Consider the following 25,887-nt stretch of genomic DNA (forward strand, 5'->3'; position numbering starts at 1 on the left):
GATGCATTCTGGGTAGCGTAGTCAGCAAGCAGAATGGGCCCTACCAAATTCGTTTGTAGGGGAGTACTATCAAAACATAATTTTAAATAACTCTAAAGTCGCCTTTATATGAGGTAATAAGTTATTAAGGGGTATTTTCTTAAAAATGCTGTGTAATCTTTACGTCCTGTATCCTTCGCCTGGTTTTTCGTTTTTGCAACCGATGCCCGGGCTCGACACCCACTCCAGGTCCTCCGGACAGGCACTTCCGGTGAGCCTCCGGGGGTGTCTGGGTTTCAGTGAGGTGGCGGCGGCGGCGGCGGCTTCTGTAAAGAAGAGTTTTCAGAGTCCTCTGGTTCTAAAGTTTTCTGAGAAAAGCGGCGTCTACGAAGGATTTACATCATGGTAAGCGAGGCTGGGTAGGTGTCAGGGAGCTGGACTGAGGACAGGGCTCAAATCAGGGCCCAGCAGAGCTGGACAGAACGAAGGCGGAGATGCCGAGTCACCCGGGCCTGAGGCCGGCGGGTCTGCCAGTCCCGGACACTTTTGGAACGAGCTGGACCCTTAACTACGAATGCCCCTGTTCTCCTGCGCTTGCCTGGGGCATGGTTTGCGTTCCCTCTCAGCTGAACTTGAGGTCCTTGAAGGTAGAAAGTTGCATTCTATCTTTGTGTCCTCTTGTGGGTCTCGCAAATGCTCGTGGTGCAACAGGTTTCCATTAAGTCAGAGTTAATTGGGAATGTTGTTGGGGGTGGAGGCAGAAGCAGGCGCTCTCCACGGAGAATCTCTAGGGAGCATCCCCCTAGACGGGAACCTACAGCTTTTTGCCCTTGGAGGGTGAGCTGTAAGGATGTGCTTCACGCCCTCGTTTATACACAGTCGTGTTGTGTTCGGTGATAATAACGAACGATAGTACGCAAGGTTTTTTCGGGCGCTTTTTCTGTTACACGATTTTTCTTTAATGTCCTTATTCTTTCATCACATTTTATTCCTTTTATTGTATACAATCCCCCTGGAGGCAAAAATGGTATCATTTTAACCCGGTGAAAACTGAGGTTTACAGAGATGGTTTACTCAAGGTCATGTAAGTGAGGAGTGGAGATTTGAAACCAAGTCCATTTGGCTGAAAAACTGGTTCATAACCTTTGTATATAGATAGCGTTGCCTAGCAGTTGCTTATTTTCTTAAAAGCAAGGAATGATTATTAGATTTTCTCCCAAATGTTTTACTGTAAAATTATATTTTTGTTTTCAAGTTCCTCCATGTAACAGACATTGAATACCTGATATGTGCCAAGCAATGTGCTGTGCATCAGAATTATATTATAAAGGAAAGTAAACTTTGGAGTCAGAAGCAGCAGGAGGAGCAGGAAGTCAGGTTTGTGGGGGAGTAAATTGGAGGCAGGTTATTAAAGTCAGGTATCCTTTGCATGGTTTCCCCTTTCAGGTTGCAAAGGGAAGAAATGATTTAGATGTGGTAGCCAAAGTGAGAGATGCTTTAAGGAGCTCCTCACTCCTCTGGCTCTAATCAGATTTTTTCCATTATAACTTTTAATTTTGTTTGTTTATTTTTTGAGTCAGGGTCTTGCTAAGTTGCCTAGGCTGGACTGGAACTTGTGATCTTCTTGCCTCAGGCTCCAAGTAGCTCTGATTACTGGAGTGTACCATTGTACCCTACCCCAAACAATTTTTACCCTGTGAAAGTGAAACTCTCCAGTTAAATGATAATGCTTCATTTTCCCCTCCTTACAGTCCCTGGCAATCACAATTCCATTTTTTGTCTTTGACTTTGATTGTTGTAGGTACCTCATGTAAGTGGAATCATATGGTGTAAGTTCTTTTATGATTTATTTTACTTGAGGACATAATGTCCTCAAGGTTCATCTGTGTTGTAGCATGTGCCAGTTTTTTTTTTTTTTTTTTTTTTAAGGCTGAATAACATTCATTATATGTGTATTCCACATTTTGTTTATTTATCTGTTGGTTGGCATCTAGGTTGCTTCCACCTTTTGGCTAAGATCTCACTTTGATTTCTTTTTTTTAAATATTTATTTTTTTAGTTTTAGGTGGACACAATATCTTTATTTTATTTTTATGTGGTGTTGAGGATCAAACCTAGTGCCCTGTGCATGCCAGGAGAGCACGCTCCCGCTTGAGCCACACCCCCAGCCCCATCACTTTGATTTCTTTTGGATACCTACCCTGTTAGGAGATTTTACACCACTCATCCTCCTCCTCCTCCTCCTCCTCCACCACCACCACCACCACCACATTTTTAGTTATAGGTGAACATAGTAACTTTTTTTGTTTATTTATTTTTTCATGTGGTGGTGAGGATTAAACCTAGTGCCTCATAGGTGCAAGGCAAGTGCTCTACCACTGAGCCACAATCCCAGCCCTACATTCTCTTCTTAAACATCATAATAATTGCAATACTTTGAGAAGATTCCAAATTAATGTTGCTAAACTTTGTCTTTGGATCTTACTTTCTGTTGTCACCATGTCTTCATTTTGCTTGTTGATGAGGGGCGGGGGGCAGGGGGCAGGGGGCAGGTGCACAACCCCACTGCATACCCGGAGGGACCACTGGCCTCCACCCCCGGGTGTGGCCTGCTTGTTGATATAAGAAAGCACAATGGTATAGCACTACAATGTGTACCTACTCTGCTAATGAGAACACACTGGAGGGGTACTTATCCCTTGACTGGCAGAGGAAAGGAGGCTTCCTAGAGAAAGGAATGGATGGTAATTGGAAGCCAGGGGAAGGAGTACAAATAACTTGAACCTGACCTTCTTGCTGCCTGGGTGCCTTTCCTGTTTCCTGCCTTGTTTCTTCTCAAGGCATGTTGGACTTTCTGAAGGGAGGTCTTTCCTGACTACCTGTTTAAAACACCATGCCTAGGAGTTCTCTGTCCCCTTATCCTTCTTTTTGTATTCAAGCTATCTGACACATATGTTTTCTTTTGCATGTCTCTCTTGTCTTTAGCATCAGGTCCACCAAGGCAGATCTGTTTTGTTAGTTACCATCACTATAGTGGTATTTCCGTAATGCCTATATCAGAACCAGACACAGATTACTTAGTAAGAGATGTTTTTCAATTAATAAATGACTTTTAAATTAATAATAATAGAGAAAAAGTTCTAGGTGGAAGAAATTGCCAGGGAGGAACATGACAGGTTAAGAGACTGGGTCTGTCAGTAACAAGTGTCTGTGAGATGTACAGGAGGTTCAGCCTTGATTCTACTGATAGTCAGGGGTGGGTGGGGAGAGCATCTCTGAAAAATGTTAAGGACATTCTTGGGATGGCCTGTTTCGTATTTTAGTAAGATTACATTGCCCCAAAATGGTGGAAGCTAGATCTGAGAGTGAGACTGGGTGAAGCAGAAAGAATTTGTTCATTTTGCTGCTCAGGAAATCAGAATATTCTGGGTAATCAAGTAAGAACACAAGAACACATTGTATTCTTCATTTCCTCAGCCATGTTTATTAGTGTTAATCACCACAATGTGCTGGACACAGTAGAGCAGGCCTGTAATCCCAACTACAGAGGAGGCTGAAATAGGAAGACTACAAGTTCAAGGCTAGCCTGAGCAATTTAGTGAGACCCTGTCTCAAAATAGATTCTAAAAAGAAATAGGATGGTGGTTGATGCTAGAGCACTTGCCCACCATTAGCAAGACCTTGGGTTCAATCCTTAGTACACACACAGACATATACATATATACATATACAAAAGATGATTTTTGTTGTAACATTCCTTTAAGCTGGAGCAAGGGAGGGATGTGTGTGCCTGTAGTTGCCACTACTCAGAATACTGAGGCAAAGGATTTTTTAAGCCCAGGAGTTTGAGACAAGCCTGAGCAACGCAGTGAGACCTCTGTCCCAGGAAAGAAAAGAACCTTTTGTTCTAATATCTCTGTTCTAATACCAGCATCTCTCTCTCTCTTTTAGTTCTCTTTCAACATGTTTGACCACCCGATTCCCCGGGTCTTCCAGAACCGCTTCTCCACACAATACCGCTGCTTCTCCGTGTCCATGCTAGCCGGGCCTAATGACAGGTCAGATGTGGAGAAAGGAGGGAAGAGTATGTGCTTGTTTTTATTTTGAATAGTAACCTTTCTTGCCCTATGTCTGTGAAGCTTATAGCCTTCCCCAACCCTTAACTTTGCATGTGGGTACCAGAATCTAAAGTTAAAGTGTGGCTTGTCTCAGATTTGCTAAGTGGGTGTGGGTGGTAGGAGTAGGGTGCTAATTATGATTAGATTAATGTCCAGGAGCCTTTTATTCCTCCCAAGTAAAATTACATTAAGATTTTTTTGAAAGATCATTGTGAAATTCTAGCTACCTTAAAATACTGTTTAAAACTTTAAAAAAATATAATAAGAATCGCATCTTGCCTTTTGTCTATTCTTTTTATTTTTATTTTCTCAATGTTTTAAAATATTTTTTCCACAGTAATTATGCCACCCTCAGCCCTCGATCAACTCAGTAAGTATTTTCTAAGTTACTCAAAAACTTAAGTAATATAAATACGAATGACAGAAATCAGTCTAGGCTCTTTAGTGCATCCAAATGTTGATGACCATTACAACATCTGGTTAGGAATCATTACTGGGGAGCATATACTGAACTGGGGAAACCAGGGCCACAAGTGTTTGGGACAAAGTTATGTGTGGTGGCGCCGGCAACTATGCAGTGAATACTCAGCTTCTCCACTGCCCTGGGAACTTTAGGTCCTTCCTCTGTGAAGGGGGTTCTCTTCCCTGATCCTACCCACCCTCTATCAACTTGTCTCAGGACTCTGTCAGGATTAAATAAAGGATGAAGGACTGGGGGTATGGCTTGGTGTTAAAGCACTTAGTAGCATGCTCTGGGACCTGAGCTTGATCTTCAACGCTGCAATAAATGAGTAAATAAAGGAAGGGTAAAGTGCTTTGTACAGTGTCAAGGTAGCTCATGCCATTGACTGTACTCAGTTGTTTTTCTTTTAAAAGAAGAAATCTTTGCTTCTCAAGAGGGTAGTGAATAGCTTCTCAAGCAAGAAGAAATCTTTGCTTCTCAAGAGGGTAGTGCATGTTTCTCATCTCAGTGTGTCATTGCATTCTGAGCATGTCAGAGATTGAGCTATTTATTATCTTTTGCTCTTTGCTTGTCTTCTGCCTCTTAGTAGAAGTGTGGATAAGATTCATAAGTTGTGAGAATGGCCATACTCTTCCTTTTCCCCCCAACCTTTTATCTCAAGAGAACAGCCCAGATACCACAGCCCCAGACACAGAATATCCTGATCATGGAGAGCCCTGATCACAGACACGGTCGAATTTCAAGACTTGGTGTTTTCACTTTGAATTTCTCCTGTGGTAGGCAGGAGACTGGAGGCTAGTCATAGGAACTCAATGGTAGATTGCAGAGAAAGGTACTGAGTCTGCTCAATCTTTACACCTTGCCCAGCCTGACTTTGTGACGTGGCTTCTCTGGCCCTTGGTGTCCTTTTCCTTAACCAGGGACATTGGAGGTGTTGTGCTTTATGTATGCCCAACCCAGTCCATTTCATCCCAGCCCCTAGGGTTAGTGACCCTTGAGCCAACTCTAGTTATAGCCATACATTATGGAGGCCCGTGCCCATGCAGCAGGTAGATAGAGCCAATGGGTTCACAGTTACAGTACTGTTTGCACACTTGTCATTATAGAGAGGGAATAAGCCCTCAGAGAGGCCTTGGTTTCCAGACAAGCTGACCCAGAATCCAGATACGTGGTGTGACCTTTAGCACAGGTGTCCAGAAGAATTAGGGACTGGGTCAGTGGATCAAATCAGTGTTGTTTTGACCTCCTAAGTGATGGAAGAAACCCTTTTGTGCCTGAGTAAGATTGTGCAAGGAGGAGTCCTGATTTACAAAATACAAGATCACTACTCTGGAAGAGGTGAGGGGTTGTAAAGAGTAGGGAACATCACGGTACTTCTCTAAATCATAGATTGTAGTTTGGTCATCAGTGAGTGGACTGGGGAACATTGGTATCTCTTCCAGCTATAGCAGTCTCAGATCCTTGGCTGGAGCCTGATCCAGGTCACTCCAGACCAACTATAGGCCAGCTTCTAACAGCTGTTAGGTGCCCTGAGGATGGAAGGCCTGGTGTTTGGGCCCTTGGACCTTGTGCTGCCACCATCAGTTACTCATGTGATAGTGGGGCCACCCATTCCCACTGCACCTCCATGGTGAGGTGTTTCTTTCTGAGCTTCTCTGGAACTTCCTGCCCAAGCTCTTCAATTTGTTTTAATTGGAGTTTTAGAGAGAGACCAGAAGGAATCTGCTTTACCTCCTGATGCTAAATGGACTGCTATTGATATGTTTGCCTAGCCTGACAAGCTGAAGTCTGCCTCAGTGGTTGAGTCCCCAGATTTAAGCAAGTAGACTGCGTTTGGATCCCAGCATTGCCACTCTTGAACTATGTAATTGGGGGCATGTTACTTTACTTATGTGCCTTGGTTTCCCCAGTAACAAAAAGGGGATAATGATAGTACCTTCCTGGAAATTCTGAGAAGATTGAACAAGATCAAGGGACAGAGCAAACATCACCAGTACATTCTGAGACCCCTTCTCCCAGGGCCCTGGTTTCCTAGGTTTTCCTTCCTCACCTGGCCAGCCCCACCTTTCTCTGCCCCTTTTACCTCCTGAGTCAGCATGTGAGCAGTATTATTATTATTATTTTTTTTTCTTTTTTTGGTATAGATAGACACAACACAATGCATTTTTTTATTTTTATGTGGTGCTGAGGATTGAACCCGGGTCCCTCCTGTGCTAGGCGAGTGCTCTACCACTGAGCCACAATCCCAGCCCTGTGTGCAGTATTATTTGCCAGCCCTCCACGCAACTCTTACCTCATGGATCACTGGAATGAGTAGATGTAGTATATTGTGATTTGGCTGAGCCCATTGGTCCCAGACACAAAGTTCTGCCATGTGGTGTCTTATCCCAGTTTCCCTTTCTGTTCCTGATCACTCCTATATTTGTCCTGGCTCAACTTGCCTAATTGACAGTTTGTCTCTGAACTACTTGGTTTCTTCACCTCCATATGTTTGTTTGACCTACTTCTCTTTGGATTCTATCCCTGACTTGCCTGCCCTGTGGCTGGTCTGTCTCCCTGACCCTGTCCCTTCCCTCCCTTCTCTTCCCATAGCATCTGAAGCCTCAGGTTATGCATGTTTGTGTTCTTTCTTACCTTTCTATCTAGTAACCTTTGAAGGTGGGGCTTTTTTTCTGACACATGGTTGATATATTATTGACAAACACTTTTTAAAATGGTGATTTCAGAATATCACAGGTCTGTGCTGATGCTGCATGACTAAGTCACCAGACATTTCTGAGCTCCTCTTCTGGGTCATGCACTGTATATGTCCTTGCCTCACTCAGTAGGAGGTTTGTTGGGTGGAGGGTGTTGAAATTTGGGGAACAAAGCTACCATAGGTAGCAGAGAGGCTCCTTCCAAGGGGAGACTGTTGGGTGAGCAGGGTATTTTTGCCTTCAAAGAAGCCATTCCTTGAGTTATCTATCTCATCCATGCTTGTTAACCTCTCTCTTCTTAGGCCGACTTAATATTACCTATCCCATGCTGTTCAAACTGACCAATAAGAATTCGGATCGCATGACACACTGCGGAGTGCTGGAATTCGTGGCTGATGAGGGTATCTGCTATCTCCCACACTGGGTGAGTGGGGCCATCAAGCTCTCTGGAGAGTGTGCCCCTTGGCCTGTCGCATGTGGTGTTCTCATAGGCAGAATCACCCCCTAGTATGTATGTGCACACTTGAGAATCCTGCGCCCCTCAACAGAGTGGCCCAGCAAGAGGAGTGGATCTTTCCCTATGCCATTCCATAAAACACTGTGCTTAGCTATGGACCCATGTTACTTGACTTGTGGTCACATGACTTGAAGGACTTCATTGTAGACTTGGGTGCAAACATCTCGGTACATAAGAGCCTCCAGAACTTGCCCAGGGGTTGGACACTTTAGAGAAGTGAGCAAAACTGCACTAGTGTTTTAGGGAGGAGCCTGATGTTACATGCATTCCACACCAGTAGCCTCAGGAACCACATGGTTCCCTTTTCCCCCTCCACTTCTCTCTAACCTACTCCTACCCTCTCCCTAGTTCTGACATGCTTGCTTTAGGAAACCCATGGAAGGAAGCATGTTTCCTTTCTTTTGTGCTTTAATTTTGCCAGGTGCACTTAGAGTGTCCAGGATGAGCAGTGAGAGGGGCTGCAAACACATAAAAGTACTTCAGCTGCCATACCTTGAGACCCCATTGCTAAGAAAGCAGTGTTCTGAGGCATAGCCTACCTCCTGCTGGTTCCCTTCGTTGTGATTACCACACTTTGAAAGGCATGGTCCTCCTTCTCCCTCATCCTCCCCCTTCCTCCCCTCCTCCTTCTTCTCTCCTCCCTCCCTCCCATCCTCCCTCCCTTCCTCCTCCTCACCCCCCTCTCCCCCCCCCCCCCCCCGGCCTTTTCTCTTTCTGAGATTGAATATAAATTCCGAAGGTCCCTTCTCATTTGCAGGAGACAACCTTGCCCATGCCACTATGAGCATGGTTGTCCTTTAGTTGGGTCCCAGGACCCTTCATAAGTGGCAGACCTGACAAGCTTCTCCCCAATATGAGCCCTGCACTTGCACCTGTTGCCTGAGTTTTCTTATGCTATCTCCTTCCAGACTGACTGGGCCTCTGATCTGACACTTGCCTCCTACTTTGCCATCCTGAGCATTTGCCACTCAGTATCTTGTCTTTGTGTATTGTCTGCAGGTACATGAAGCCGTGTCCTACTCATCTAGTACTATGTCTGGTCATTGAAGTTGCTCTGAGTTGTTGAAATATTTGATAGCAACTATTTCTTCAGTCCTTTCTGTTCCTGCAGAGACTCCTCTGTGGATTACCTGTAAAGGTGAAAGAAGAAGTGGTGACACTGGGATTATACTGTATCTCAGAGGTTCTTTTCCAATCCACAGACTTGGAGTTTGGGTGGCTACTTGACTCTTTGACAATTTTGGATTAGGAAACTAATTGAACCTTTTTCTTGAGGAATCTCTTGACCTCTGAGAAGCCTTATTCTCTCATTTTTTTTTTTCTAACCTGGCCTTTCAGATCTTAACATAAGGAAGTTGCCTTATGCCTCCCAACTGCTGTTTAAGGCAACACAGGGTGTGGGAGCAAGTGCTTTTCCTGCACTGATTGGTCAACTCCATCCCTCCCAGAGCTCCTGAGCTACTTCTGGGAGCCAGGCTGGAATAAATGCTGGCCTGTGTTCTAGCAGCTGGGACTGCACTGCTAACTTATACCTTTATTCCTTCTTGGGGCCACTTGCAAGCACTAAGATATGCACCAGACCAGATGCCTTTTGTACTGTGTGTACATCACCACAGAACTTGCCATGGGGCTGGATACCGCCAAACTGGTGGACTAGGTATAGAGCAAGATTTCAGCTCCTCCTCCCCTCCCTCATTGCCCTCAGCTTATTTCTCACCGCAAGCCCTGATCTAACCCTCACTTCTGTCTCTCTGTCTCAAGCCTTCTGTGGTTGTGTCCTGCCTCTTGACTGAGGAATCTCCTCCTACTCCCACTACAGTACAGGCTTCCTCCAGCCTGTGATCACAACCTTGCCCTTTGTACTTCAGGGCCTCATACCACTAATGTCCTCTTCCTCCTCACTGACAGATCACTCAGAAAAGTCTGCCCAAGGGCCTGGGGTTTGACCTATAGCAGGCTGACTCAGCCTTGAAACATTTCCACTCTCCAAAGTCACAATACCCTCAGTTCAAAGCCAGCTGCCTTGCCATCCTACTGTAGCTCCCTGTGTCATTAGAAGGAATGACAACCCCTCCATTGCTGTCATTTCCAGCTTGATAAGTGCCTTTCAGCTCAAGTGTGTTGAGGCCTCCATAGGCTTGTCTTAGGACCCACTCACTCTTGAACTTTGCTTATTGCTGGGCCCCTGCCTTCCTTAAGGTATAGCTGCTGCCCCAGTTATGCCCAATTCTTCAGATAAGCTCCCTTTCTCCTAACTGCACCATAACTCCCTGTCCCCCATTTCTTGGGCTGTTTGGGTCACTTCCTAACTGCTGCTCTTGATGAAGTATTCGCAGAAGAACATGATGTCCAGTGTGGGGTGGGACTGGAGAGTGGGGTGTGGATAGAGAAAATGAGCTAAGCCATATTTTGCTTACTATTGAACTGTCAGGGCAGGCTGTGCAAAAATTGGTTTTGTGATTCTCTCTATCCATCTATTTATCTGACATTCTTTTCCAGAAGGTTTAAAATAAGACAAGCAAAAGCCTATTCTGGGACATGCAGAGTTCCATTTTCCTGGCCTGGTCTTCTTTCCTCTGACCTAAGTCTCAGGCACACTGTGGTGGCTGTCCTCACTAATATGCTGTATTCTCATAGGCTTTGTTGATGTTTCCATCTTCCACCTCAGCCATCATCTGCTTTACTGGGTTTTTAATAGAAGAATTACAAGAATGTAGGGGGTGGCTCTCAGTTTTTTATAACCCTCTATAGCAGATATCTCTGGAGTCTTGACACTACTTCATGGCCTTAGCCATTTCAAGCCATTCCATAGTAGCTCAGCTTCATCTTCTGCTATTATTATCCTACCTTAAGTATAGCCCTGTTTACCGAGATCCTTATAACCTGTTGGTGGGACAGTTTAGGAACCAGGAACTGAGCATTCCAGGAATATGCTGTACCCCAGAAGGCCTGTAGCTGGAGGCTGATCGAGGTGCCCCAGCAGAGATATAGCATATTATTAGCTGCAGCAGCCTTAGCCCCCATTTCTTGGCCTTCTTCTTTCCACATGGTTCCCTCACTTGATGTTTCATTTTTTCTGATGTTGTATTCCAATTAAATTACCTGTTCTCAAGTCTTTTGTCTCAGGCTCCTCTTTTGAGGCCCCAAGTAAGACTTTGGCTCATCCATTGTACAACTTGATAACTCTGATGCTGCTTCATTTCCAGGAGTTTCATGCAGCATTCTTCCTTTTAGATGATGCAGAATTTGCTGTTGGAAGAAGGGGGCTTGGTGCAGGTGGAAAGTGTCAACCTTCAAGTGGCTACATACTCCAAATTCCAGCCTCAGAGCCCAGACTTCCTGGATATCACCAACCCCAAAGCAGTGTATCCTTTTGAAATAAGAAGGGTTCCTTTAAATGAAAGATTGGTATTCAGGAGCCACTAATAACAGGTGCTTTGCTACTTTCAGAACCACATGTTTGTGGTTGAAGTTATGATTTAAGAATAATAGCATTCAGAACCAGGGACGTAGCTCAGTGGTACAGTGCTTGCCTGGCATGCAAGACACTTTGGGTTTGATTGTCAGTACCACAAACAAAAAACAAAAAAAGCCAGCACATTAACCTGACTCCTCGTCCTGAGTGCACTAAATGTTCTGTATGCCTCCTTTGATCATTTTCCAGACACTCGTAGAAGCCAAAGTGGAACTTTTCTTTCAGTTGGACTTTGCCCCCTGGCACAAAGTCTAGTCTTTTGTACATAGGTGCAATATGTACAGTGGAAGGTAGGGATAACTCACCTGCCTTCACCCTCCAGCCTCTGATAACCCAGCTCAACAAAGAACTGGCTAGTCAGTTCCATAGTGTGCCCAGGCTTAGGACTCAGTCATTCCGTCATAGGTAATGTTGACTGTCTACAGCAGAAAGCAGATGTTTAGGTTCTAGTGATTTTTTTCTTTTTTTGCAGTACTGGGGAAGGAAGTGACCATTGTGGGTAAGAGGTGTACTGTCTGTGGACTGTGATCAAGATCTCTTGCTTGGGCTAGGGATGTAGCTCAATGGTAGAACAGTTGCCAAGCATTCACAAGGCCCTGATCAATCCCCAGTACCACAAAACAACAACAACAAAACTATAGCTTGATGGCTCCCATTAGCTTGTTAAAATCATAATACTAAAGAGTGTCTATTTAACTTTTTCCTTTTTTTGTGATGCCAGAGATTCAACCTAGGTCCTCATTGCATGCTAAGAAAATCTTTACCACTGAGCAACATCCCCAGCCCTGTTTATTTTTTAAAATGCATGCTTTTAAAAAAATGTAAGAGCCGGGCATGGTGTTATCTGTTATCTCAGCTACTTCAAAGGACTGGGGACATAGGTATGTGGTGGAGCACCTCTGGGTTTAATCCCTAGTACTATTTACCAAAAAAAAAAAAAAAAATGAACAACATGGAAAGGTAAAATATAAAAAAATTTTTAAAAGGTGCCTTCCTCCCCATCTGGTCACTCTCTAGGCCCACTTTCAGAAGCAAGCTGCATATGAGCCATATTAAGTCCTTTGCTGATCATGTCCGGACACAGTGACCTCATTGAGCCCCCTACTGATTGGGTCCTGGATGAGGGGTATGTTGGAGATCTTCCTATGGGAAGATCATACATTATTCCTCAGAACTCTGACCTAGATGTGTTGGGCTGTTAGTGACCAAGAAGGGGTCCTGAATCTGTGGTCATAGCTCCTTTTGATCTTTGTGTTTTTATGCATATTGCAATGCAAACTTATTGTGGGATTGTTTTCAGAGGCTGTTTCTATTGGCCTGGATAACTTGTTAGTGTAGAGAGTATTACTTGTGTTAGCTGAAAGTCAGTTGGGTGTTCCCCTGGTTTGACTGACAGGATAAAGGTAGTCAGCATATAACATGGAAGGTGGGGAGCTTGTGCTTTGGCATGTGCCAGGTCGTGCAGAAGTAATGCAGGAAGCCAGCCATCCCTATCCTCCAAAACCAAGACATCTATTCTAGTGTAGTTCAGGCTCAGCACCTCCAACCATTGTGGTCAAAGTCAAAGCATGCCCTTGCAGCGTCACTGGGAGTAATAATTTTTTTTTGCAGTACTGGAGATTTCAATTCAGGGCATTTTACCACTAAGATATGCTCCAGCCCTTTTTATTTATTTACTTTTTGAGACAGGGTCTTGCTAAGTTGCTGAGGTTGACCTGAAACTTATAATTCTTCTGCCTCAACCTCCCAAGTTGCTGAGATTACAAGCATGTACCACCACACCTAGACTATTATTATTACTTTTTTTTTTTTTTTTTAATTTTGAGACAGGAGCTCACTCAATTGCCTAGGCTGTCCTTGAATTTGTGATCCTTTTGTCTCAGCTTCCATGCCTGGTTAAGCTGTGTTTTGAAGTTTCTCTTGTTGTTTTTTATTTTTGTGGTGCTAGGGATTGAACCCAGGGACTCATGCATGCTAGATTAGCACCCTCCTGAGGTATATCCCAGTTCAAAGCTGTGTGATTTTACTTCCAGCATGCTACACTACATGTACCTAATGGTAACTTCTCATAGATACTTAATTTAGACTGAAGGTATACATTTTGCCATGTTGCCTTGACAGTGTGTGTCTGCAGGTTAGAAAATGCATTGAGAAACTTTGCCTGTCTGACCACTGGGGATGTGATTGCCATCAATTACAATGAGAAGGTAGGTGAGCTTTGTTTAACATAGATTGGACCTAAAAAGAACCACTTACATTGTTTATTCTGGTGTTTGGGGCTTCTTTTTAAGTGAGATATTCCTGGATCTTAGTACCTCATTACTGCATGCTATTTGCTTTTTAAAATTTTATAGCCATAATTCACAAATTCCATTTAAGGATTGATTGCACTTGTAGGTAAATAAGCTTAATATTGCTATTCTTAATCATATCTCTGTGGACCACGTTGGTGAGGCTGTCAATTCTCCCTCTATTAAAAAGGTCTTTATTATATCTGTAACTTAAGCCTTTAAGGCTTTTATATAGCTGTAGGGATCTAGAAACAGAAAAGCTGGATCCTTGTCTTTGTGATTTCTTCCCTTGGAAGCAGACAAGCCCTGGAGGAGTTGGCCCTGCAGTGGGTTGAATGTTGTTAGGTACCTTGGGCACCTGGCTCTTGCTGGGGACAGTGTCTCTTGGAGTCACTTCCTCTTCTCATGGGAGCCCACAGTTTTATTTTTTTTAACTCCAGTTTTCCATTAGCAGCTCCTCTGGGTTTAGCCCCTCCTGATATAGGTTCATATGTTCAAATGTTCATATGTATCAATCTGTGCTTCTTGAGTGTCTGATCCTAGATAATTTAGCTACAAAGTGAAATGACATGTGAGTTCTCTCAGTTCAGGGGACCATCTGCTTTCCATATCCATGGAAACACATTTGCAGGAGGATATAATAACTGGAACTCCTGCCAGTAGGCTGTTCTGTCATAGGTGTGGCATACAGTAGTGTTGATGCCTCTTGTCCACTGTGACAGTTGACAGTTGACCACCATTGGGATTTCTGCCAGGGCTGACTGCTGCTGTCCAGGAATGACCCCAGCCTGGTTTAGCCTGCTTCCTCTGTGACGAATGCTCAGCTCCTTTACAACATTGTCTGGTCCCTTTGGACTGGGATCCCCATAGCCATGTCACAGGAGCCTTGTGGGTTAGCCAGTTCCTCCTTCGCAGTATTTAGAGGCAACTACTTGGTGTCAATGTAAAGATCTAGCTTCTTATCTGAAAGTTTCCCTATATTTGAGGGATCTTATACTAATAACCTTTACTTTCCTGTTTTGTGGGTTTCAAATCACATGTTTCTATTTTTTCTTTTTGTATAAACTAAGAAATATTCTTGTCTTTAGCTTCATGGAGAATATTTTAAGTATTGTCTATCTTAATTGAATATTTTAAGCTTTTTGATTAATTGTAGGTAGCTTTCGTGATATTGTTCTTAATATTCAAGTAATAATGCTAACTTTTTTTGTAAGTACGTTGAATAACAGGTACCTAATTATTTATTTTTATGTGGTGCTGAGGCTCAAACCCAGCGCCTCTCATGTGCTAGGCGAGTGCTCTAACGCTGAGCCACAATCCCAGCCCCAGTAATGCTGACTCTTAAATTGATGATAGCTGGGTGTGGTGGCGCACATCTGTAATCCCATCAGCTCCAGAGACTTAGGAGGATCACAAATTCAAAGCCAGCCTAAACAAAAAAGTGAGGTGCAGAGAAACTCAGTGAGACCCTGTCTCTAAATAAAATACAAAATAGGGTCGGGGATGTGGCTCAGTGGTTAAGTGCCCCTGAGTTCAATCCCTGGTACCCCTCCACCAAAACGTGTATATATATTAAATTGATGATAAAAGATGCCACTGATGATTTTACACAGTAAGTTGAGGGTATTATAATAAGATATACATTGAAGCACAGGTTTAAATACATACTTGAAAAATAATTTCTTCCCTTTCTGTATTTTTTTGTTGTTATTTTGCATTGCTGGGGATTTGAACACAGGTCCTTGTACATGTTAGACAAATGCTCTACCACTGAGCTATACCTCTAACCTGTTTTTTACATGTGAGCAAATGTAATTCATCTAAGTGATCTATTGATAGGCATTTTGGGTACACACTATTAGTAGTATTGGAATGGTTTCTTAGAATTTTCTTCTTAGGTACTTAGCCTAATTATTTACTTGGAATAAATTCCTATAAGTGAACTTTCTGGGTCAAAGGGAGTGTCTTGATTGGTCATGGTGGCACACACCTGTAATCCCAGCAATTCAGGAGGCTGAGGCAGGAGAAGCAGAACTTCAAAGCCAGCCTTAGTATTTGAGCAAGCAACTTAGCAAGATCCTGTCTCAAAATTTAAAAAATAATAAGTAAATGGAAATGGCTCGTGTTGTAGCTCAATGGTAAAGTGATCCTGAGTTTAATCCCCAGTACTCCCTAAAGAAATGAAGAGGGGAAAAATACAGGACTGTGTTTTGCAATATGATGCATAACTATCTAATTGGAACCACATATGATGAACAAACATCTCTTGAGCAGTTGACATAAAGGCAGCCCACCCCTCAACTGAAGGAAGAAGTGCAGCTGTGTGATGATGTTATGGGAATGATGGTCCTGTCCACAGGAGTCTGGTAGCCACAGAACAGGGACATTGCCAACCCCCAGTGCTGCCTCACAACTGTCCCAACTGATTTCTGTATTTTTTTCCACAGATCTATGAACTACGGGTGATGGAGACAAAACCTGACAAAGCTGTGTCCATCATTGAGTGTGACATGAATGTAAGTGACTTTTTGTGGTTTCAGTGAGCTCAGATCAGAGCTTCTGGGGGATATCACTCAATCCCTGGGAATGTTTGGGTAAAGAGGAGGAAGATGCTATCAGAACATTACAAGGTGACCATTCACCTAGTGATCCATCCCAGGAAGTAGGGGTGGCAGAGTTTGTTTATGGTGCTGAGGTAGCTGAATCTATGGTCAGCTCAGATCTGCCAAGGAATAAATATTCTTAAGAGCCAAGGAAATTTTCTCAGATTCCTGAATAGGAATAAACCATTCCTGAATAGGAATAAACACAACATCCTCATTGCTGAGCCCCTCCCGCCAAAAAAAAGTGATGGTGGATAGACCCTCTTGATGATGAAATCATAAGGAACTAATTACACAAAATACATACACACAAATACGTGTAGAATCAGAAAGTTCTGTATAAGAGCAGCATGTTTTCTAACATTGACATCCTGGTAGTGATGCAGTGCTGTAATTTGTGATGTGTCCTAATTGAGAAAACTGAGCATAATGTATAGGCATATCTTTCAGTATAATTTTTTAGAATCATGTGTGAATCTGTAGTTGTTTTAGTTAAAATAGATAATGAAACCGAGTATGACCTTGTCTCAACATTTTACCTTTCATTTTGACAATACAGGTGGACTTTGATGCTCCCTTAGGCTACAAGGAACCTGAAAGACAAGTCCATCATGAGGAGTCAACAGTAAGTGATTTCTTCAGAGTCCCTTCCCAAAGTCTCATGCACTTGATCTTTTTAGTACTAGTGCTTCTTTATGTGTGACCTCTGTTGGGGCTGGCTTCTCTTCCCTCTTCCTTGGGGGACAGTGTGTCCAAGCTGATGCAGGGTAGGAGCAGCATTAGTAACTGGAGGCTCAGGGTAAAGTTAGATGTTCATGCTTAGAAATTTACCTCCTATTTTCTGTCTCCCCATCAGGAAGGCGAAGCCGACCACAGTGGCTATGCAGGAGAGTTGGGCTTCCGTGTGAGTACCAGGCCACATGTTTTACTCTTTGTGCTTCCTTGAATCAGAACATTCACTGCAAGCTGTTCTCTGTGATGGTCTGTGGACATTAGCAGGGGTTGTGTTCTGGGTACCTACATACACAAGTCAGACACTTGCTCAGTTCCTAAATCTTGTTGCGTATCTACTTTCTCCTAGAATCTTACCGACCCTGTAAGGAACCCAACTTTATTTTTTTTTCCCAATTAAAGAAAATTGCCCTACCAAAAAATTAAATTAATACAATGGACATATCCTTCCTTTAGGTTAAACAATATTTATTACTTTTTCTCTATTGCTAAAAGTATGTCCTGTTTTTTGTTTGTTTTGCCAACACCATTTGAAAGTAAGCTGGAGATATGACCCTTAGCATGGCCTCTGACCAGGCTCACTGAGAAATAGGTGGAGGTGGCTCATGTGCAAGCACTGGGATGCCAAAAAACAATGGAGGAGATATGATTGGGCGTTCAGGAAGCTAAATCTGGGAGGCGGTCACAATAGAGGCCTTAGCCCACCCACAGGGGCTTGAACTAGCCAAGCCTTTCAACCTCTGGCTGCTGGCTGCTCTAGGGTCAGACAGCTCTTTTGGATCTCAGTAGTACCTTAAAAGGCTGGGTGGAGAGATCTCCACTGTCAATAATCCATCAGCTGGGGAACAAGGACTTTAGTTCTAATGGGTCTGGGCATCACCCTCAGGCACATGTGCGCTCACCCTTGAAGTTCAGCATGCACTTCTGCTTGCTTGTCTAGGCCTTTTCTGGTTCTGGGAATAGACTAGATGGAAAGAAGAAAGGGGTAGAGCCCAGTCCCTCCCCAATCAAGCCTGGAGACATTAAAAGGTAAGTCTGTTGTAACTGCCCCTGCTGGATGTTTTGGCATTGTCCAAGGAGGGGCTGTGTCAGACCCCTGCTTGCTCTCCTGGTGTTGGGGGACCATGATATTAATGGGTTCAGATACCCTCACAATAGACTCTCCTCTGGCAGCTGTCATGGTGGGGATAGGGATGAGATGTGTCAGCTGTCTACTGTGTGTACATAGGAGAATGCAAGTGACACCTTCTTTAACCCATTCTCTTAAAAGAGTAAGATGAGAGAGTGTAGCCCTTGTTGGGGGCTCTGTGTGGCTTGAAATGACTCTTCAGCACAGGCCAGACCTCTGCCCCATACCCAGTATTTATGCTAAACCAGGAAACCATTTGTCTTCTGGATCCCTGCTAGAAGAATGCTGGGGATTACTCAAGGGCTGACCAGAGGCCTAGGTAGTATATAGCAGTATATCTCCAGAAGAGTAATGGGGGATACTTGTTTTGTTGTTGTTGTTGTTGTATTGGGATGGGGTCTTTTTTTTTGCTTGCCCTCCTCTTGATGTTAAAAGTGAATTTTAGTCCTTTCCTCTTAGAATGAACATTTCTATTTTTGTCTCTTCTTCACAGAGGAATTCCCAATTATGAATTTAAACTTGGTAAAATAACTTTCATCAGAAATTCACGTCCATTGGTTAAAAAGGTTGAAGAGGTGAGTTTATTTTATTGGTAATGAGAAGTAATTTTTTACTAGTGATGACTGGGATTCTTAATGATTCTGAATTGGGCATTTCTGTTTCGTGTTCCCCATTCCTGGGGTCATTATTTTCTTAATGGCCTAATTCTGTAGAGTATAGGCTGAGGCCTGGCAGTCCAGGGGTCAGGAGATGACTCAAGGCTCTGCCACTGAAGAATAGTGTACCCTAAATGGGCCTTATATTCTGCTTGCTTCTCATATAGAGACCTGGTGCTTCCAGTCTCTGAACATCTTCTAGCTGAGTGGGATGGTTGTAAGATAAGGGAAGGAAAGAACTGAGCATCCTGCAGACATGAACACTTCAAGACTGTATGGCCAGGCCTCACAGGCACTTTGCACCAAACATCACTCAATGTATTGCAGTAAGAGGGCAGGCATTCAAGTTCCTAAGTTCAGGCCATCATAGTACTCTCGTCACCTAGCAATGGTGACCAGCATGATATAGGTGCCAGCTACTAATGTTGAGTGCTTTACGTGTAACAACTCTTAAATCCCTGGAATAGCCCCAGGAGATGGCTGCTGTGATTATCTGCATTTGTACAGATGTATATGTGAAAACCCAGAGGTGAGGGCTCTCTGAGCCTGCGGTCATAACTCCTGACCACTTTATAACCCACTTTTGTGCCACTACATGCTGAAAGATACCTCCACTGAGACATGACAGCAGGCCTCCCTTGTCCTGATATGCGTCTGTTATAGGAAATGAGGTCTGATAGAGGGGGAAGAGGGGGAGTTGGCTAAGGTGAGGGTCTGACTTGTGGGAACTTACTTCAGGGTACTAGGTGTTGGCTCATAAAATCCAGCATACCCTGTCAGAGACTGCCCTCAGCACTCAGTAGTTGTGGCTGGATGTAGTGACCTGAGGTGATGAGAGTTTCTAGAATACCCACATTTTAGACCCTGTTTTCTTGGTTCCTTTTCTCAAAGGAGCAGACCTTGGGGATCCAGGAGTAAGGGAGAGGGCGGATGTGCTGTGATCTCTTTTTAAGATGGTCTGCCAGTCACTGGAACTAGTCATCAGCCACTTCCTGACTGCAGGGCCCTTGTTGGCCCCTCCTGACCCCTGAACTGTAGAATTTGGGTTGGTTGGGAGCAGACACCATAGTGTTGTCTCTACACCCCAGTCCCACGTGCAGGTGCTCCTGGCTATAATGTTTCCACATTGGCACAGTGTTAGGGATCTTCCAGGTTCAGACCAAGTATACATGGTTTCCTACTCAGACCTCATAAGACCTGAGACCTCAGTGTGGGGTGTCCTCTTGGTATGGCTCATGGCTCATCATCACTTAGAGATTCACAAAAGGGAGAGTGAGGCTGGCAGGCATAAACAGATTTATTTATCCATAATTTTTTAAGAAGTGTATGATGAAAGATGGGATTGAGCTAATTCTGTGGCATTTGCCTATAATCCTACTGGCTCAGGAGGTTGAAGCCATGAGGATCAAGGGCTGGGATTGTACCTCAATGGTAAAGTGTTTCTGAATTCCATCCCCAGTATGGGGGAGAGACGGGAGAAGAGGAAACCAAAAAAGATAGACTTAAAGACATATACTTAGTTCTACTCCATTCTGAAGCCCAGTAGAGTTGTGGTTACAGGCAATGAGACAGTAAAGATTGGAAGAGGAGGCAACTCCAGCAAGATTTTGGAATCCTCAGAGTAGAAGGACAAGATGATGGAAAGCTGTATCCTAAGTTGAGTGTGAGGAAAGCCAAGAGGCAGTTTGGTATAGATTGTGGAGCTCTCAAAAGGCACTGCTGGAAATGAGGGGTTAAAGATAGAATACAAAACATTAAGAACTGTAGCAGTCTCCCTCCCGGTACTCCCGGAAGAAGGTATCAAAAGGTCTCTAGACTAGGGCAGTCAGCCATAGTGGATAGCAAGACCAAATGAAGAGTGAGAAGGAGAGACAGTTTGTACCCTGAATGTTAATGCCCTTTATGTTCTTCCACTACTTGATCCCCAGTATACTGGCAGACAGTCTTACTCATTATAGTTGGAGGTTGGAGCTTTCTCTGTACAGACTGATGAGCCCAAGAAAAAAGACCTAAAGATAATGACAAACAGTAGTGTTTCCCCAAGGAATGTCCTACCCAGCTTATCCCAGACTGAAAACCACAGTCAGAAAGCTTTCAGTTCCGGGATGGGAGCATGGCTCTGTGATAGAATGCTTGCCTAGCATTTATGAGGTCCTGGGTTCAGTATCCAGCACTACAAAAAAGAAAAAGTTTCTAGTTCTGCCACACAAGTATTAAGAATTGTGAAAAGAAGCTGGGTACAATGCCATATACACCTGTAATCCTAAGACTGAGATGGGAGAATCACTTGAGCCCAGGAGTTCAAGATCAGCCTAGATAACATAGTGAGACCCTATTTCAAAGACAGAAAGAGGGGGCTGGGATTGTGGCTCAGCGGTAGAGCGCTTGCCTAGCACGGGGCGGGGGGTGGTGGGGGGTGGGGGTGGGTGGGACCCAGGTTCGATCCTCAGCACCATGTAAAAATAAAGGCATTGTGTTGTGTCCATCTACACCTAAAAAATAAATTTCTTAAAAAAAAAAAGAAAGAAAGAAAGAGGGGTAAAGAAAGAATGGAAAGAGTTGAATTGTGAAAAAAAAAAAAAAAAAAAAAAAGACCAGAAAAACCAAAGGAGCAAAAACTATCAGGGAAATAATATCTCCAAATGAAGGACCCAACAATGAATGAAGATAGCTCCACATTGAAGATATTCTAGGGATCACATTGAAGATCTTCTAGAGAGAAGATAGGTGCTATTGGGAAACAAGGACATAATCTTGTTAGGACACATGTAGGAAGCTACAAGACAGTGCAACAATATCTTTAAAATTCTGAGGGGAAATAATTTTCAACCTAAAAATCTGTACTTATATGGGCTGAATTTTGTCCCCCTCAAATTTCTCTCTGGAAGCCCTAGAATGTGGTTGTATTTGGAGATAGGGCATTTTAAGAGGCAGACTAACACAATTATCAATGAAACATGAGAGTAGAAAAAATTTATTTCTGAACACATAGAATCTCCAAAAAAAAAAAAAAAAAGCCTGCTTATACACCCTTTTTCAGAAAGCTACTGAAGAATGTACCTCACTAAAATGAAGGAATGAGATAAAAAAATAAGAAAGCTAGATTCTCCTGGAACTAGGGAGTCCCCATCATCATGGATAGCACCTGGACAATAGCCAGTCCAGGAAGGACAGGCTAAAGGCCCAAGAGACATACCTTTCTCAAGTAGAAGAATCAGTGCATACCTGCTATGATCCAATGGGTGGAAGAGAAAAACCAGATAGTTATTCATACCAAGACAGATAAAAGGCTATTCAGGAAAGGAAGACTATATGGCTCAGTTGTGACTCACCTTTATAAGACGTCATCACAAATATTGAATTGCCCCACCATAGGTACAATATTTTGTAGTAATTGGGGGTACTAGGTATGAGGGTATGTGTTAGAAATCCTCTTCTTCCATAGAGGAAAGTCAGGGGACAATATCTCAGATTAACTAGGAATAAAAGCACGTGGAAAAATACAAATTTGAGGCGAAACTGGGCAACTTATGGAGACACATTTTATTTATTTTTCTTGGTGCTGGAAATTGAACATAGGGCCTTGTGCATGTGAGGCAAGCACTTTACCAGCTGAGCTAGATCCCTAGCCCTGGGAGACATTTTTAAAAGGGGTGGGGATGATGCTCAGGGGTAAAAAGTTTGCCTGGTATGCATGAAACTCTGGATTTCATCCCTTATACCATAAAGAAAAGAAAGTATGTGAACCCTTATATCCATGAATTCTGGGAAAAGTCAGGCGTTTGGAATATGAAGTTGCTTAGCACTGCAATTTATAATACTACATTCTTGGAAATAACAGAAATATCCAGTGGAAGAAGACTGGCTCTCCTTGATGGAGTTCTCTGTAGCATTTGGAATGTGCTAGATAAGAAACTCATCAGCTTGAAACTTCAGAATTGAGAAAAGTTTATATATACAGAAAAATTACAGGAAATGTTCTTTTTAGGTGATGAAGTTATGAGTGATTATTCCATAAAAAGATATCCAAATGGTCTCTAATGTATTATAGTTCTACTTAGGATTTTTCAACTTTACAAAGATGTGAAAGCAATGCATGGAATTTTGAATTTTGATCTTTTGCTGGGCTGGTGATAAGCAGTATGAGCCTCTCTGATGCTAGACAATAGGTCTGAGTCACAACTCCCTGTCAGCAAAATGATTATGAGGGGAAACAACCAATATTCCACAGTGTGATGTGTTACTAAGTTAGAATATTTGGTTGGTTAGGTGTTTTTTTGTTTGTTTTTGTTTTGTAGTACTGGGGATTGAATTCAGAGGCCACATCACCAGCCCTTTTGATTTTTTGAGACAGGATCTCACTAAGTTGCTGAGGCTGGACTCAAACTTGGAATCCTGCCTCAGCTTCCTGAGTCTCTGAGATTATAGGCATGTGCCACTATGCTCAGTTGGTTAGGTGTATTAAATATATTTTTCAACTTAATATGATATTTTTCAACTTATAGATGAGGAACTTTTGTATATTCAACCTGAAAACCTTTTGTAAATTCAACTTACAGTTGTGATTCTGTGGTTTTGTATTTATATTTTAGAGTTTTCTGGTTACAAATAATGTGGAAGAAAAATGGTACTGATGTGTACACAGAATAAGGCATTTATTGTAAACCTCCAGGGAATTTCTGAAAACAGTCTTATCTTCACATCTAGGATGAAGCTGGAGGAAGATTTGTTGCTTTCTCTGGAGAAGGACAGTCCTTGCGTAAAAAGGGAAGAAAACCATAAGTTGGGACTGTTAACTGGAAAATAAAAGAATCAATTGCAACATATTGGCTTTTAGTTACTGGCTCTGACAAGGATGAGACTATCATCAGAGAATGCTGTTACTTAAGGTTTGTTTAGCATTACCTAAGAATTATCAAGTTTGACTTGGATGTGGAGCAGTAGGACTTTGTGATTGTGTGCTTGATATTGGGAAACAGTAAGAGCTGTCTCTGAGGTTCCATAGTCAGCCACCTCCTCACTACTTCATGCTTGCAGCTCAAGGGCTCTCCCACTCTGCCTCAGCACAACAGAGTTTCCTCATTCCTTACAAAACCAGTGGAGGAATTGAATTGCTCTAACTTAAGGTGTTCTTTCTCTTCATTTTTACTTTTCCCAGGTCTGTTGCATAGGCATTGTATCTGGCTTAGAAAAACATGGTTTAAATAGATATGTGCTCTGTAAATAGTGGCTCTCCCACTCCTATGGTTGCAATTTAAGTATTTGAGAAAGGGTGTTTTTATTTTTGTTTTACATATTGAGTTTTTTCAAAAATACCACACCTATGAAGGAAACCTATACCATGATTTCTTGTGGAAATAACTGGTTCCTTAGTTGACCTATTCTATAATAAAACAACTCCATGATGAAACCAGATATGACTGTTAGAATAAATAAATGCTGAAGATATGTTCCTCTTTCTCCTCCTTCCCTACCCTTACAGTTTGCAATTTTAATTTATTAAATTATCCAAGGTTCTAATGGCCAATCTTTTTTTTGTTTGTTTTGTTTTGTTTGTGCTAGAATTGAACCCAGGGTTTCAGGAATACTAAGCACGTATTTTACCACTGAGCTGCACCCTCCAATGCCCCATGTTTTATATGTTTTAATTTGGTCTCAAATTGTCATTTTCTATAATGTGAGATCTTTTAACTGCTAATCCAATTATCTTAAATTTAGTTCTTGAGAATAATTCTAAATTGAGAATTTTCAAATAAAAATAGGCAATGATTGAATTGTGGATTGCCTCTAAATGTTTGATTAAGTACTAACACAGATTGGTGGTCAGGCCACTAACCAGTAAAGTGCTCCTTTGGGCCGCCTTCTGGAGGAAGTAGGGACAAACAAGGCTTCCTGACAACTGGAGTAGAGCTGATCAGGCCCAAGTAAGATCCCCTATATACCAGAATTTACCCTTTTATAGATAAAATGATCACACTTTGGACAGGGTTTCTCTTCAAAACTCAGGAGAGGATGCCCTTTCCAAGGTAGGCAACACCAGAGTCCATGCACCCAGAGCATGAGTACCATATTCTGGGCTTGATCCTGTAGCACAAACCATCATCACTGGCAATGGATGGTGACCTACCAGATCCTCCACTTAGGTGGTGTCAGTTTCACATCAGAGGTAAAAGCTCTCCTTAGCAAGTAGGCAGCCTCCATTTGCAGGATCTTAATAGCTAACAAATTGTCATTTTGTGCATAATGAATATCAGTGTAAGTCCTGGCCCTAGGTTTTTATATTCTTTAAGCAATACTTGGCTTTATGCAGTTAAACTCCTACTTCTTTACTGGAGACACTTCCCTGCCTGCACCAAAGGCCTTCTGGTAGCTGTTTGGGCATTTCTGTTTGTTTGTTTAAAGTGATTCTAGGGACTGAACCTAGGGCCTTCAGCATGCTAGGCAAGTGCTCTCCCACCAGCTACATCCCCAGGCCAATTAACTCATGTCACCTGGAGCACTGGGCCTGGTGCTTACTGCTACGGTATGGCCTACAGCTCTTCACAGGCAGTGTCTTCTCCTAACTTGGAGCCAGCCATTTTAACAAGACCCCTGGGAAAACTGTAGCTTTCTCATATACTTTCAGACCCACTGTTATCCCTGGAATGAGCTCAGCAACTGCATTGTAAGGGGCTCCTCAGCAGATGATTGAATTTCATTCAGAGAGCCATTACATAGGTATTACAAGGCATTTGTGCAGACCCACCAGCTGTACTTTTGCCTCTATTGCCTCTCTCTGCCGGGAATGCCCATCTCTCAGCCTCCTCTTCCAGCTTGGGTTCCTTGGGGAAGTCATCTTGCACCCAAGGACCACTAGAACATATCTCAGACCCAACCAACTATTTATTTTGTGACTACATCTTCACCTCTGGTCACTGCAGCCCTGCAACACTTGCAAGTTGCTGCTTACAGAACGTGCTTTCAAAAATGAACTAGATCTTCGAGATTTAAAAAAATAAGAATGATGTAAATAATTGAGATATCCGCGACAGCCAAGCACATAGCTGTGTAGCCAAGGACGCCAGTCAGACACTAGCTGACTACACCAGTCTGCCTTGGTCTCTTGGAACACATTTCCCGCCCTGCCTTTCTTCGTGTCACCGCCTCTGGCTGTTATTGGCTATTGAACTCAAACGTCCTGTTTATTGGCACTTCTCAGGAAGTATTTGGTAAGAGTTGCACTATCTTG

General features: G+C 43.0%; 1 protein-coding gene across 2 annotated transcripts; it reads left to right on the forward strand.

The window, feature by feature from the left end:
- The first annotated feature begins 260 nt into the window (after positions 1-260).
- Ufd1 (ubiquitin recognition factor in ER associated degradation 1) lies at positions 261-24,438 on the forward strand. Of its 2 annotated transcripts, none has more exons than XM_076859287.1 (12): positions 261-384; positions 3,931-4,063; positions 4,435-4,467; positions 7,559-7,680; positions 11,008-11,138; positions 13,383-13,455; positions 15,987-16,055; positions 16,702-16,767; positions 16,999-17,046; positions 17,815-17,903; positions 18,497-18,578; positions 23,367-24,438. In XM_076859287.1, the coding sequence occupies exons 1-12, from the start codon at positions 382-384 to the stop codon at positions 23,439-23,441; spliced, it is 924 nt and encodes a 307-aa protein (XP_076715402.1). In that variant the 5' UTR covers positions 261-381; the 3' UTR covers positions 23,442-24,438. The 2 variants fall into 2 exon arrangements, with proteins under 2 accessions (XP_076715402.1, XP_076715448.1); XM_076859333.1 differs by having other exon boundaries at positions 3,931-4,037.
- The last annotated feature ends 1,449 nt before the right edge of the window (positions 24,439-25,887 follow it).

The sequence above is a fragment of the Callospermophilus lateralis genome, chromosome 1, assembly GCF_048772815.1.
Source record: "Callospermophilus lateralis isolate mCalLat2 chromosome 1, mCalLat2.hap1, whole genome shotgun sequence".
NCBI classification, from domain to species: Eukaryota; Metazoa; Chordata; class Mammalia; order Rodentia; family Sciuridae; genus Callospermophilus; species Callospermophilus lateralis.